At 39.3% G+C, this 14313-nt stretch overlaps 1 protein-coding gene across 2 annotated transcripts; it reads left to right on the top strand.

Annotated features, from left to right (window-relative positions):
• The first annotated feature begins 831 nt into the window (after nucleotides 1-831).
• Nucleotides 832-9692, top strand: MEOX1 (mesenchyme homeobox 1). 2 transcript variants are annotated; one of them, XM_075036961.1, is made up of 3 exons: nucleotides 832-1631; nucleotides 7392-7675; nucleotides 8429-9692. In XM_075036961.1, exons 1-3 carry the CDS (start codon nucleotides 1181-1183, stop codon nucleotides 8549-8551), a joined length of 858 nt encoding a protein of 285 aa, XP_074893062.1. In that variant the 5' UTR covers nucleotides 832-1180; the 3' UTR covers nucleotides 8552-9692. The 2 variants fall into 2 exon arrangements, with proteins under 2 accessions (XP_074893062.1, XP_074893063.1); XM_075036962.1 differs by having other exon boundaries at nucleotides 860-1631; nucleotides 7392-7564.
• The last annotated feature ends 4621 nt before the right edge of the window (nucleotides 9693-14313 follow it).

The following is a 14313-nucleotide window of genomic DNA, read 5'->3' as shown; positions in this document are numbered from 1 at the left end:
AGATTATGGAAACATGAAACACATGCACACGTAAATTGTCGTTAAAAACATGGAGAACAACCTTGAAAGAAGTTGCAGTAACCCTAGCATAGCAGAGTTTTGGGCATTCCCAGCTGCCACACTTCTGTGAAAAAGGGATTGAGAACAGATTCCCTGTTAATGTCTTTTCAACTGTGATGGCTCTAGGGTCTAAGAATCTGCTTTCTGTTAAGAAAAACTATAAAACTTTCAACAAAAGATGAAAAACATGTCTTCCATTGGCATAAAAGCAGGAGATTTCCTTGCAGGAAGGAGTGGCATATTGAAAATTCCCTGGAAAGTAGAATACAGAAAGAATAACTGCCACTGGCAGCAAACTCCAACTCTCAGCAAATACAGGTTACAAAGCTAACAAAGCAAACAAAAATCACTCAAAACCTTGCATGTGTGCACAAGCCAGGTTTAACAGCTTTTTTAAACTTAGGATTGGGCCTTAAATTATATATAATCAGTGAAGTCCTTTCTTACTTTTCTTTCCCACTTTAGTTCTTGAAATTTGTTGTCTGTTGAATTCTGTGTTAGAGCTTTTTCCAAATCCAAGACTTGGTGTATTTTGTTAACAGTGTAATAAAAATAACTTCATAGTGTTACAGGGAAACATTAAAGCCTTTTTTGTGTGCTACTCTTTCCCTTTTAAAAAAAAAAAAATACAGACATTGTTTCTTTAAAAGGCTCCATCTGCAAATCCCATTAGATGTGCATATAAGGTTTCGGATGATTAATAGTTGCCTGCTTTGCTTTGGTTGGAGGGCCTGAGTGTATGTATGTACGTTAACCCCTCCCTCCCCTCTCTCACATTTCACTTCACAAACTTGTCACTCTCTCCCCAGCACAGTATTTAAAAAGTGTTTCACTCATGGCCAGCACTTCACAAGGAAGCAAGTTTCAGGCCTTGGGAAGCAATTCAGGGCAATCACTGCATAGATCTGGTTACTGTTTTCCAGTCAGGACAATGAAGATGTTTAGAAGAGTTCCCAAAGTAACAAATCTGCAACAGCATAAAACCCACAAACAAACTGTTGTTTAGGGAGGAAATTCATTCTGTAAAGTTTGGAAGATTTCCCATCTGCTTCTCTTCTGATTTTGAAGCCTGAGCTATAACCAGTCACGAACACTGGAGTGCAGACAGGATTGGAAGCAAATGGATCCCACCAGCAGCAGCTGCATGCGCAGTCCACAACCTCCTGCCCCACTTTGGGGGTGCCTGCGGAGCACCCATGCGGATGTCACCACAGCTTCAGGGCTGAACCACTACCCACCAGCACCATTCTCCTTCCATCAAAAATCAGATTTTGCTACGTACTCTGATTTCTCAACCTCCTGCCTGGTGACTGCTCCCCATAGCTTCCCACGTGAGGAGCGGGCATTTGTGGAGCAGCACCCCTCTTTCCAACACTCTGAATGGCATTTTGCACCAACTGAGGCCAGAAGACGACTAAATCCAGGACTGGCCTTGGGTTCTGGGGAGTCAGAAGGCAGCAGCCCAAATCTAGTGAGTGCAGCAGTGGATATGAATGAAGATGATGAGGTACCAGTAAATACTACAAATGAAACTGAGAAAAAGTCATCCAAAAGAAAAAAGGAAAACTCAGGTAGGTGATATAAAATCAGGGTTGTGGGATAGTAGAGGCTATAGAATGAGAGCACCTGTAAGATTAGGAATTAAGAAATAAAGCTGATGAGGAAAATATTTTGTAATTCTTCACTGGGGAAACTTACACAATAACAACACTGAAACTAAATGGCTTATTCTTTGATGACCTCTGGTGTTTGTACTTCACTTCTGCAGATCTTGTTTACTGAACCAGGCATTTTACTCACCAGCACAATGCACATTTGCTGTAACTAAACAGGAATCACATGGCATTTATACACTGAGCTGAAAGTCCTATGATATGGAGTTATACATTGCATGCCTACCATTTGTCCAAGCCTAAAAGAATGGCAGTCAAAGAGCAAAGATCCCTCATCTTGAGCTGCCTGTGCTAGTTGGAAATTTTATGTTGGAAAAGTGTGCTTTTTCCCAGAGCACTGCTATGAAGTGGGGAATATTTTCCAGAATCCCCATTTTACAGGTAGAGAACACAGCTATAAAAATATTTATTTATTTATTTATTGGTTTGACAGGTTGACTACAGAAGAGCCACCTCTAATCCAACTTTCATTTCTCAATTTTGCAATTTAAACATCAAGCTTGTATTTGTGCTTTCTCTGTCACACAATTAGTCCTAATCTCTGTTCTCTTCCAGTATGAATAGCCTGTCAGGGAACACATGAAATAACTAATATTCCAAACTTCTTTATGCCCAGAATCTAGTTTACTTCGTTCGGTTATCTGTTTTTCCTTTAGAAAGCCAGCTTTGTAGAATTTAAGTTAATTTCTATTGAAAAAGCACTTTTGGGGCAAAAAATTTCCCAAAAACCAAAATGCAAAGAAGTTTAAAATGAAAAATTTAAAAGTGAACAACGCTTTTATTGAAACATTTGCTAATCATAGGTGAACAGCAGAGTTCAGTATAGTCAGATTGGAGGGATATCCTTAAAGAGACTGATTCCAAAGCACATCTCCCTGTTTTAAGTAGCAGACAAATGTTCCTTTTATTCTCTATTACCAGCACCCTTCACATTTTCTTTTCATACTTGCTGCTGTCCTATATACTTTTCCTTACAGGGGAGCTGTAGGTAATGACATCACTGAAAGGTATGGTGTTTCCTACCTTCTAGCAACTGTTGCTGTCTGTACAAGTTGTTACTCTAGCAAACAGAATAACATATCCCAAAGGCAATTCCATGGCTTTTCATTTCACTCCCTTCTTTGCTTACCAGACAGCAGATAGAATTACTTGATATTCCTCCTGCAAGCTTTTCTTTCCTTCTGTCCCCAGACAAAATAAAACAAATGAGAGGAAAGTCTCTGAGCAATTTTATTGTGATTTCCTTCACTTGTACAGCAATTCCAGAAATGCAGCTGGACATATCACATACTGATTGTTTATTCTAAGTGGAACATAAGACTTTTCTCTCCTCTTGAGAATTTTCCTTGACTTCTTTAGAAAAATCTAGGTACCCAGAGCCTTCTCTTCAGAGATTGGGCCAGTAAAGAAAAATATATTGAAATCACTTGAAGACAAAACCTACAAAATAAACTATTTTCTTTTAGTTGGTGCCTTATCCATCACAATTTTACCTGCAATATTCATACAGCATTACCATGATTTGTACTAGTGCGTGCAAAAACCTTTTGTTCTTGAGAAGACCCTAGTTACTACAAGATACACAGTGAAGACCTGGGAACATGGCTCTTTGCAGAGTATTCTGTGAAAAGTCTAAAATAATCATGTTTCTCAGACAAATAAGCAGAATGGTGTAAAAATAATTTAAAAAGCTTGTCAATCTTTAAAACTTTCTTTGAAGCATGGATATATTAAAAACCTTTAAAGAATGGCTTTGTTATGGATAGCAGCAGTGGCATCTATTACAAATACACACCCTTCCCTTCCTCTACAGACTTCAGTTATTTGGATGCCATATTCAGTCTTGACTTCACAGGCTCACCAAATGACCTGAAGAAAGAAGTTAACCTTGTATTAGCTTTCACAGCTGCCTCTGCTGTCCATCCACAAGCCACAGCCATTAGCATTTTCAAATACAATTTCAATAAAGTTTCTGTCTGACCTGTTCTAAATTGTACTTGTGTTATGACGCACTTGAAGTCCCCAGATCTCCAACAATAGTAATATAACACATAATAGAATTCAGACAGCTTTATTTTATGTGAATGAAACAATACAGAATGTTAGTGAGGTTGCAGTAGAAACAGGAATGTGATAACAGTGCATAGTGACTCCCTTAACAACATTAGGCATACAATGTCCTTGACTGAGGAATCCTGGAAAACTTTGTATTAAAATGTGTAAAGCTGATCTGAATTCCCACCTGCCAACCTTTCTCAATCTTGCCACTAACTGTAAAGAGGATTTTCTAAGCTTGCGATTCCCATTTACAATCATGGTGGCATAAAAAGCAGTAGGTAAGAGTAGATAGCAGCAGGTAGCAGCAGATAACCTGAGAAGGACTGAAAAGCAAAGCACAGGCAAGTCCCTGATCAGTATAAAGCGGTCTGGGTGCAGAACATCATGTATAATAGCCCTCCGTATGCACCCTCCATTGAGCATTATTCCATGAGGCGCACATTGAAGTAATTTCTGGATACTTTATCATCAGCTGCCAAATGAATACACTATTTGTGAGGTCACTTTACTTGGCCAATGTTCCTGATAGCTTTTAGAATTTTATGTTCCATAATAGCAAAATCTATCAGTGTCTTACTACCTGATTTAACCACTTAGAATAAATATGCCTTCAAAGTCTTTAGTATGGGGAAAAAAAGTAACATTGTGCAGATGCTTTGTATTTTTATTTTACTTTCTTCTACTGAGGGAAGAATTGCAGACATCAACAGTAGTTTGCAGAATAACAAACACCAGGTGCACTGATCTGGGCTGTGGATCACCACAAACACCTAACAAGCAGGTAGGACCCTCCACATATAGGCGTTAGCAATCCCCATACTTCTGAGCCTAAGCTGCTCTCTGAGCAATACAAGTACCCTCTGTGCCACCAAAATCCTGTATCTGCACAGTGCAGAGTCCTTGTGCCTTCCTCCAAAGCATTGTTTACTGGCTATTGTTAGTAGACCAGTTCAGCCCAGTGAGGGAGAGTGAGTACTACTTCATGAGACCAGATTCTGATTCAGTTATGCTGGTTCTAAACACAAAGCAAAGACAACTTCTGTTGACCAGGTCCAAATGCTGAATTTGGCCCATTGTTTTGCAGGGAATGGATTGCCTCTTCATACACACGTGTATGTAGCAGTGCCTGACACAGTTTTTGTTTTGGAAAATTTATGGCATAGGAACATGTACCATTTGTGTTCCTACACATATTTTGCTCCAGCCCTGGGGAAAGGCAGCTGTTCGGTTCAACCACACAATGAAACTGGTTGAGCTCTTGGAAGTATGCATGCCTCATCATAGAGACACAGATCTTCCTGTGATTCCTGAGCCGCATTCACCACCACCACCCCCCCAAACTGGCAGTACAGTAGGAAAATCTTTCCAAGCCAATTTGTGCTTTCACACATTTGCCATTTTCCATGTTCTGTTGTCAAAACTCTGAAGCAACTAGGCCCAATTTCCACTTTTGGAATATCACAAAACCTCCAGCCGTGAATAACCATATGTCTCTTTACAACACCATGTGGCACACAGCCTGGGTGACAGGATCCAAGCTACACATCCTGCTCTATTCCCAGAAATACTTAGCTGTTTAAAATTATTCACATTTCTTTTTGGAGATGAAGACTGGTGAAACTGCCCCTTAGAAAGGATGTCCTTCACATCCACAGTGCTAAGTGGTGAGCTCACATATAAATTCAGGTTGCATTAGTTATTTTTATCCCAGGTTAATTTGACAGAGGTGGCTTTAGTTCCTGCAGTGTGTTATTGGCATTGGAGAGCTACTTCACCCCTCGACATGTTTGCTAGGGGAGCAGAGACCCAAGGGGAAGCCCTGGAGACCAAGACTCCCAGAAGCTGGTGGCAAAGTTCCCAGCAGGGGATCCACACTTCAAAACCCACTTCCCACCACTCTCTCAACAGTTACATTTGTTAGCCTCTGGGAAACATGTAATGGAGTGTTTGTTCAGTAAGAGATAAGAATGAAGGGGATTGTACAACTATGGGCAAAAGCACAGGGAGAAACTTCTGGGGGTTTGTTTTCATACTTTCCCCAACTTTATTTTGGGATTTTTGAAGTATAAGTAGCAAGAACAATGTTGATACAAACAAGAATAATTTCCTTGAAATGGAGAACAGTACAGCTGCAGCATGTGATACACTGGTCCCTGTGCACATTATCTCTAATGGGAGCTATGTTTGATTTCTCTATTTCTGATGGACAGAGCTAAGATCAGATCAATCATGAAGCCTACAGCCACACCTGACAGATTTTTCCAGCTTTGTTACTTTGGCAGCCAAAGAGACATCTAGAAGATAATGCTGCACGTCATGCCCATTGCTACCATTTTGTATATAATTTCTATGCAGAAATATTGTGCTAGGACACACAGAACTTCTTTGGACACTGGTTACAAACAAAAATTAAGTAATTAATCCTCAACATAACAAAAAACCTACTAGCGTCTTCAGTTCAGGGAATCTAGCCAACCACAGGAGCAAGAGGGGTGAAAGAGTCAAGGAACTTGTGAAAACTGACTCCCTGAAAGATTGGCAGTTTGGGCTTTGCTCGCTGAAACAAGTGCATTTTGGAGCATTCTTCACAAGCACCAATTTTAAAAACATGAGAAAAAAAGGGGGAAGAAAAAAGGGGGAGAAGGAAAAAGATAAAAAAGAAAGAAAAGATAGAGGGGGAGGTAGGGGAAAGAAAAAGAGAAGGAGAAAAAGAGAGGAGGGAAGGAGATGGGAGGGGAGGGGAGAGGAGAGGAAAAAGAACTGCCATGGTCTCAAGCAAAGTCAGTTTGTGTTTGCTTTTTAGCATAATTTGTGCAGCATCCCTTTGGCTATGACTTGAAATTTGGCTTTGAAATATGACTCTTGACCACAATGCAGCCAAGTGCACAAAGAGTAAAATAGTTTTTCAGGGCAGCACAGTGACAAGGATGATACTGAGGCCAATCATGCACAGAGATACCAGATCTCCTTGTAGTTTTCATTTAACAAGGATTAGAAGAAGCTCAAAGTCTGTAGTATCGTGTGCCAATTCAAAGAACACTGGTTCTCTGGTGTTGCCTGTTTTAGCATGTTCCTCCCCCCCAATATTTCCAGGCCATACGCTAGCTTAGGGTGCTTACTAAGTGACTTTACCTTACGCCCTGCGCCAGAGGTTGTCACCACGTACTCAGAACACATTACACATCATATACACAAAGTGCTAGCTTTGCTGCCTGTTGCTTGGTAGATCAGGGAGAGTGATAACACGTATGTAAGGAAAGAAAGTAAAGATGTGGGGAAGGAAACTATTTTGATGCAATGATAGCAAGAAATGACAGCTTCCTTCACATAGCTGCTCATTTCTGACCTTGCAGACCCAGGCGCGAGCTTCTGCAGTTTGACAACACACCCCTCCCTGACTCTGAGCTGTCCCACTGTTGTCCCATTGAACCCAAGACTGACAACGCTGATAAGCCATGCTGAGCTTGAGGGGGCATAAGACAAACTTCTTAAAACTTCCAGAGCACTTCAGTTAGTAGTTTATATCAGACCTCTGCGATGCACATGTTCACACAGATCAATGTAACTGCAAATTACACAACATGTGTGCTTGCCTCTTAGAAAACCAGAACTCAAGCAACAAGGCAGAAACAAGCAGCAAATCACGGAAAGAAAGGACAGCCTTCACAAAGGAGCAGCTACGGGAGCTGGAAGCTGAATTTGCCCATCATAACTACTTGACAAGGCTCAGGAGATATGAGATAGCTGTGAACCTGGATCTCACCGAGAGACAAGTACTTCCCGAATCCCTGCCTCCCCAGATTCTTCTTCCTCCCCCACAACTTCTTCCTAAAGCTAAAAACCAGATATATTACTCAAGGGTGTGCTTTTGCAATGGCACAGAGGTATTTTAATGCAAAGCCTCCACATTATTTTAAAACACATTTGTTACAAATTTCTGTAGGTAGTTAATAAATGCAATTGTGTTTCTCTAAACTGAAGACAGATTTGGGAATAACTGATGTCTACTGAGCTGTTGTTTACCAGCACTCATTAATACATACTGATATGTCAAGGCTCACAGAAGAAATATGGATATGACCTTAGGCTGTGATTACCAGGAAATTATTAGAATGATATATGTCTGATACATGCATTCTTCTTGGATCAGGTAGTATTTTGAGGTGATAAGGAAGGACAAAAATGGTGAGTTCCATGGAGAGAGATATTTCTGTTCTGTCATGGTGATCTCAGTCAGAGTTTCCTTATCAAAGCTTAGTGGACAATAGAGGAATTGCTCAATTAAGTGAAGCAAATTACAATTCCTGAAGCATTAGATTGGATGGACTAAATGTTAAAAGTCATTAGATGCACTGTGCCCATTGGACTGACATGCCTAGTTGACATAAAGACAGATTCTGGGCAAAGCACTTGTACTACCTTTGTGGGTCTGAGAGAAACATCTGCTTGGAACAGTTCAGAAAGAATTGTTCCTGCCTTTGTTAGAGGAATGAATTACTTAAACTTGTGAGGTTCCTTTCACCTTTTCTTCTAGAATCCCTCAAAATATCTGTCTGTTGATACACATATATATGCACAGGTCTGCTTATACAGCTCAGATTGAGGCAATAAGTAATTATTTCCTTTTTATCACCCAGGTCAAAGTATGGTTTCAAAACAGAAGGATGAAGTGGAAACGTGTTAAAGGTGGGCAACCTGTGTCCCCACATGAACATGACACAGAAGATGTGGACTCTGCTGCCTCCCCCAGCTCTGACTAGTCCTTGCAGCAATGGGAGAGGAGTATAGAGAAAGTAATTGATCAGAAAGTAGATGCAACACTGCTCTGGGTCAGCTACACCATGAGATGATCCTGGTTGCAAAACCTGTAGCCCTGAGTCTTTAAAAGGTGTATAATGCTTTAGGTTACAGAGGCAATTAAAGAACGCAGGGGAAAAAAGCCAAAGCAGGTGTGATTTTTTTTTTTGTCTGAATGAATTGAACTCCGTCTAGAATTATGTTACTACCACAGATGTGTCTTCAGAATAAAAGCTAACAAACACTGAATATAAAACAGGAGTAATGTTGTCTAGGCTCTCAAACACTCAGAAAATACAGATTGTCGGTCAGCAGGTGATAATGCAACTGTATTCTCATCCAGCCTTGCCCTGGTCACATCTATTTATTCTGCATTTGAACTTGACAAGGCACATTTTCTTTGTGCCTTACTTTAAGAGAAATAAATACTTTGATAGTCACTGATTTTTCTTGTGATGTGAATTGAACACCTGTATGGCTAGGCAGTAAGATTACAAAATAAAAATTTGAGACCAAAACTACATACACAGAATTCTGCTTACCAGTTTCAGAAGAGATGGCTTTTACATTGACAGTCCAAGAGGACAGGTGCCTTGTTGATGGTAGCAATTTGGAGAGGGAGATTTCTTCCAAGCTTACTGTAGATCCTGAAATTAAATTGCTAGATCTCAATTTCAAATATTTTTTCAAAGCGGTCATTACCAAATGTCACAGCAGGTACAGCAGAGACTAAGCCCTCAACACAATTGCTATCACTATTTTGTTTTCAACATTTAAATCTATTTAAGTAAAGGAAAACGACTCTTTAGTGCTGCATTTCCTTTGGATTTATGGACTCTCTCTGGAAATGCATGGTTTTCTTTGTCAATTCAGCACTGTCAGGAGAAGCAGTAAACAATGTTACCTGGAGTGATTTAACTGAGTTTTCTGTCTACAAATTCTCATTTCATTTTTCACTGGGGACAAAACTTTCCTCTGAATAAACGTGTAGATGTGTATATTTAAATTACGTATAAAAACATCTGTTAATCTAGGTATTGTGTGGATTTACAATCACTACTTAATGTATTCTAAATCAATATCTGGATTTATTAAATTTATGGTTCAGTGACCAACGTAGCCCGTTTTGCAAACTTCCCATTAATAGGTTATTCTTTGTGAAATTTTTATTTTTTAGTGTTTGTAACTGATCAAATATTTCATACAAATGAATAGGATCTGTGCTTTTCAAAACATGTAAACTTATTGTGTCTTTGATCACCTCTGCCTTTGACAGGGTTTGACGACACCAAGAAACTTTACCAGCAATCTTTAAAGACACTAAAGCTGATACAGCTAACTGCCCATACTTCTAACATAAGTAATATGTAAAAGAAGCTTTCCAGTGCAGAATCATAAACTGCCATGGCACCACCAGAAGTCTTAAGAACACTTCCACTTGAAATTATCCCCCCTTTCAGCCAAAACTTCTACTATATCAAATTATGAAGTTTTAGAAAAACATAGTGTCTGTTTCCATTTCTTTTTTCTTTTTATTTAATGTACTAATGCCATATTTTAAACAGAATTTTACACATTATGACTATATGACAGCATATCACATTATGACTATTGAGAATACTGAAACTTCGGTTTAAATATTTGAAGGGTAACCATTATTTGCAGCTATGGCATACTATCTTCCTTTCACCTTACTCTGATGCATTGTTCTTGGGGTTTAATGTGGACTGCAGATATGCTGGATATAAAGTTGCATATCTGGTTTATATGTTTATAAAGTTATCTGTGGCTATACCACCTGTAAAAGACCTCAAAATAGATAAATATCAACCTGGGGGGGGGACGGGGGACGGGGACGACGACACAGAGACGCTGTGTTCCTTTCAAAGAGCTGATTACTGTATCTACTAAGAAAAAACATTAATTACATTCCTTCTTTAACATTTCCAAACTCTATTTGACAGATGAAAAAATGAATAGTTTAAAGCATATATTTGTGCAAAAACAATATAAAAAAAGGATTATTTTTTAAAAGAAATTATTTTAAAATAAACTTGAGAAGTGAAAAGCTATGCAAGGTATTTTCCACTTCAAACCAAACCCAGTAGGTAGAATGGAGAAAGGAGAATCTCTCATTTAAAAAAAGTCATTAAATCTATTATGTATTTGACAAACTGAAGATTGAGAATTCTTTCAGTTTTCCACGGTGACAATGAAACATCAGGATGTCCTTACTGATGTTTATGCACAGGGGAAGAAGGGCCTTGCTTTGCAGGACATTCCTTACTAGCTTGAGGGACAAGGAGCCTTCAAGCCAGCCCTCTGCAGCAGCAGCAGTAGCTGCTTCCCACTCACCACCCAGCAGGATAAGGAGCTAGCTGTGTTGCTCTATGGTTTCCCACACCATACTGCTTATAGCATGCCTACAACTCTTACCCACCATGAACAAAACAAAACACACACACCACACCACCCCCACCCCCCAATGGAGGAAAAAAAAAAAAAAAGAAAACCACATCACTGATCACAGCACTGATACAAACATATGTAAATCCTGTGAGTGTATTCACAGAGGGGCATTCCGATTACTTCTCAGACCAGACAGACAGATATTCAGCAAGTACTGTTACCCCTGGAGAGTCCACCTATCTATCTATCTATCTAAAAAAAAAAAGAAAAAAAAGAAAAAAAAAGTGCTTTGTCACCATAAGCTTAAATGAATGCTACATTTAATGCAAAACAACGAACAGTTAAAATTATTAGGAGTATGCATGTCATCTCTCTGAGCTAGATCTACCCATGTCTCTTCAGATCTTTATGGTAAGAAAGCACCACCTTCAATTTGCTCCCAGGATATTTGTGTGTGAATGGTACAATATTTTGATGGGAGATCTTGGAGACAGGAAGTTATGGCCAGATCCCAGTTACTCCAGCAGCAATAAGCTGAGGTCTACTATGACAGAGCACTATTATTTGGGTTACAAACTTGATGTTAATAACAGGTTGATAACCTCACTATTCAGGTTACATAAAACTAGTTCACTAAAAAAATTGCCTATGCACAAATGAGAAGAAGCTACAGTTTACTGTAACTGTAAGAGCAGAAAATGTCTATGGCTCTGCTTAAACCTTGGTGCCTTCTGATTAAGATTCTGACTAAACTCGCTAGTTTAGCTCTTGGCAAACACTGAAGAAAGCTGTTTTTGTGAAGAACTGTGGTGCTAACTCAGACATCCTACCCTCATGTCCAGGAACACAGAACACTGTGGGGCAGGAGTTCTTTGTTACTCATTTCCTTGTGAGCTCTTAAACCACACACTGTACATCACCTCACTGCCTCCTCCCCACTGCGGTTAGAAAGTTTGCAAGCTGCAGAAGCAGCTTATTTTGTGATGAAAACTTTGGGGCCCTTGGCTACCAACATAAACCAAAATCAGCTCCTCACCCGGAAAGAAGACTAATAAATCTTCCCTTTCAACGAAGCTGTCAATGGTAGTATATTGCACCCTAATTCACTTAAAAGCTAGTCAATGGGATCTCAGTCCATACCCATAATTACGGCTTCTAAACAGTTCTTGCTCTGACTTTTGAGAAATAAGGTACGAGTCACCTGTGAGATCATTTTATGCTTAGGCAGTTTCTGCATGAAACCATCTGCTTATTCTAAGACTTTAGTGTTTTGTGAAGGAACATTTCACTCCTGACATCAAAGCATTTGACCCCTGAACCTCTGGTGCCAAGAATCTTTCAGGCAAAGACTGTCGTCTGGGAGCAAAATCTCTGACCTGCAATTATTTTTCACAGAAATACACATCAGGCTTTATTCTCCTCACAGAAGGGAAATAAGCTACCTGGGGATGTTTGGCGATCCTTCCCATGCCTGATTCTCAATAAATAATCCATGCACACAATCACCCACATAACATCGGAAAGGTCTGGCAGGTCTTCCACAGGAAGCACATGCAGGCAGAGAAGCAGGACTTTCTGCCCATATAAGGCCACTGCAATAGCCCACAGGGAATGGGGATATCTGTATAAACACAAAAATATGTGCTGTAGCCCTCTGTATCTGAGTTACCTCTTCTAAATAAAGGAAGAGAAGCACTTTCCTTATAGTCATAGATTTTATAGGCATTTTATCTACCTAGCCAGATGCCAACATAGCATAGGCCCTAATTTCTTTTACATAGTTCCTGTATCCCATGACTCCTCTGTTGTTGGCCCTCAGTTTCTCTGCATTTTTCTAAGGCATTAAGCTAGTGATTTTTCCAGTCAATAGAGCTACTTGGACAATTTAAAAATAACCCAAAGCTGACTAAGAAAGCATGTACTCGTGTGTGCATACACTTGATGAAGTCTTAGACAGGTCCGCAAGCCCACTAGAAAAACTTTAGATGGCCCATAACTGTAAAGAATCACTGATTTTCAATGTCAACTACATCATCACCACCCCTAACCCCTCACCCCTCCAGCTAAATCAGCTTAGTAGAGATCAGGAGACTTAGCAGCAATGGTATGATTTTAGAAGATGATGCTATTATGAATTCCTGATCTAGTTTTCTAGCTGTTGCCTAAGAATAGCATTGTATGCTTTTTAATTGAGTAAACAACAGATCTAGACTTCTGCGATGAGCTCTCCAATTCATACATGAGTAAGTATTTACTCATCTAGGGCTTTTTAATGATGTCTTATAGGATTCAAAAGACACAGGTAAAGGGCCTTCCAGCAAAATAACACGATTCCCTATTATTCACTTTTGACAAATTCCCTTGAGGAAGGGGCCTGAATTTTTTACTTTGAGACAATAAAGTAAGGAAAAAAAAAAAGGCACTACTGCAGTACAGACAGATGAACCCATGGTAGTTAGTTCAATGCCCTGGTAAGGTAGAAGGGAAGCACTCCAAGCTTGCTAGTTTTGTTATGGGTACTACATTGCAAGGACAAGACTTTAAGTCAGTCATTTTTTGGCCAGGTTATGTGTTGGAGAAAGTCTTTAGCTATTGCCTGGAGTTAGATGGTACTTATTCAGGAGCTATATTTCTGGAGATTTGAATACCTGAATGAATATAGAAGCTTGCCAAAAATAAAACAAAATATAAAAGCAATTGATTTGAAATGTCCTGGTCATTTTTATTTATTTACTTTGGTCATTTTTTAAGTCAAAATGTTTACAGACATTTTACAGTTGTCTCATGGAGATGACACTATACACCATCCAGTCAAGTGCTTCAGTGAAATTTTACAACAATAATAGCTAGTATTAATAAAATAGATATGAAGCTAGTAACAGTTAACTGTCAGTCTAGCTGAATCTGGGCACAGCTCTGAAATTACTATACTATTAAATTACAATCCCTTTGTAGTTTTCATGCTGGCCTCATCTGTTAACCTTCCAAGTGTTGTTTTCAGAGCTGAACAATAAAGGTTGTCTTTAAACACCCGAGACAAGCTTTATTCAGAATAACTGTTTCAAAAGAAATTGTCATTTCCTTAGAAATAAATTATAATGAAGATTGCACAGAAACAGCTTGGAGAAAGTAACTCCTCAGAGCAGAACAACATTCTGGTATGTTTCCTCTGCATGTGTGTCTTACCAGACTGTTACTATTATCAATTAAATAAGAAAAGGATTTAAGAAAAGGATTTTGTAGAAGAAACCTACTGCATCCTAGATCCAGAGACTAAAACTGGATTTTAAATATGTGCCAAAGTGCTGCTGTGCTT

The sequence above is a fragment of the Buteo buteo genome, chromosome 9 (genome assembly GCF_964188355.1).
Source record: "Buteo buteo chromosome 9, bButBut1.hap1.1, whole genome shotgun sequence".
Lineage (NCBI taxonomy): Eukaryota > Metazoa > Chordata > Aves > Accipitriformes > Accipitridae > Buteo > Buteo buteo.
Note: the sequence above shows the minus strand (reverse complement) of the source record. Positions and strands in the feature narration are given on the sequence as shown.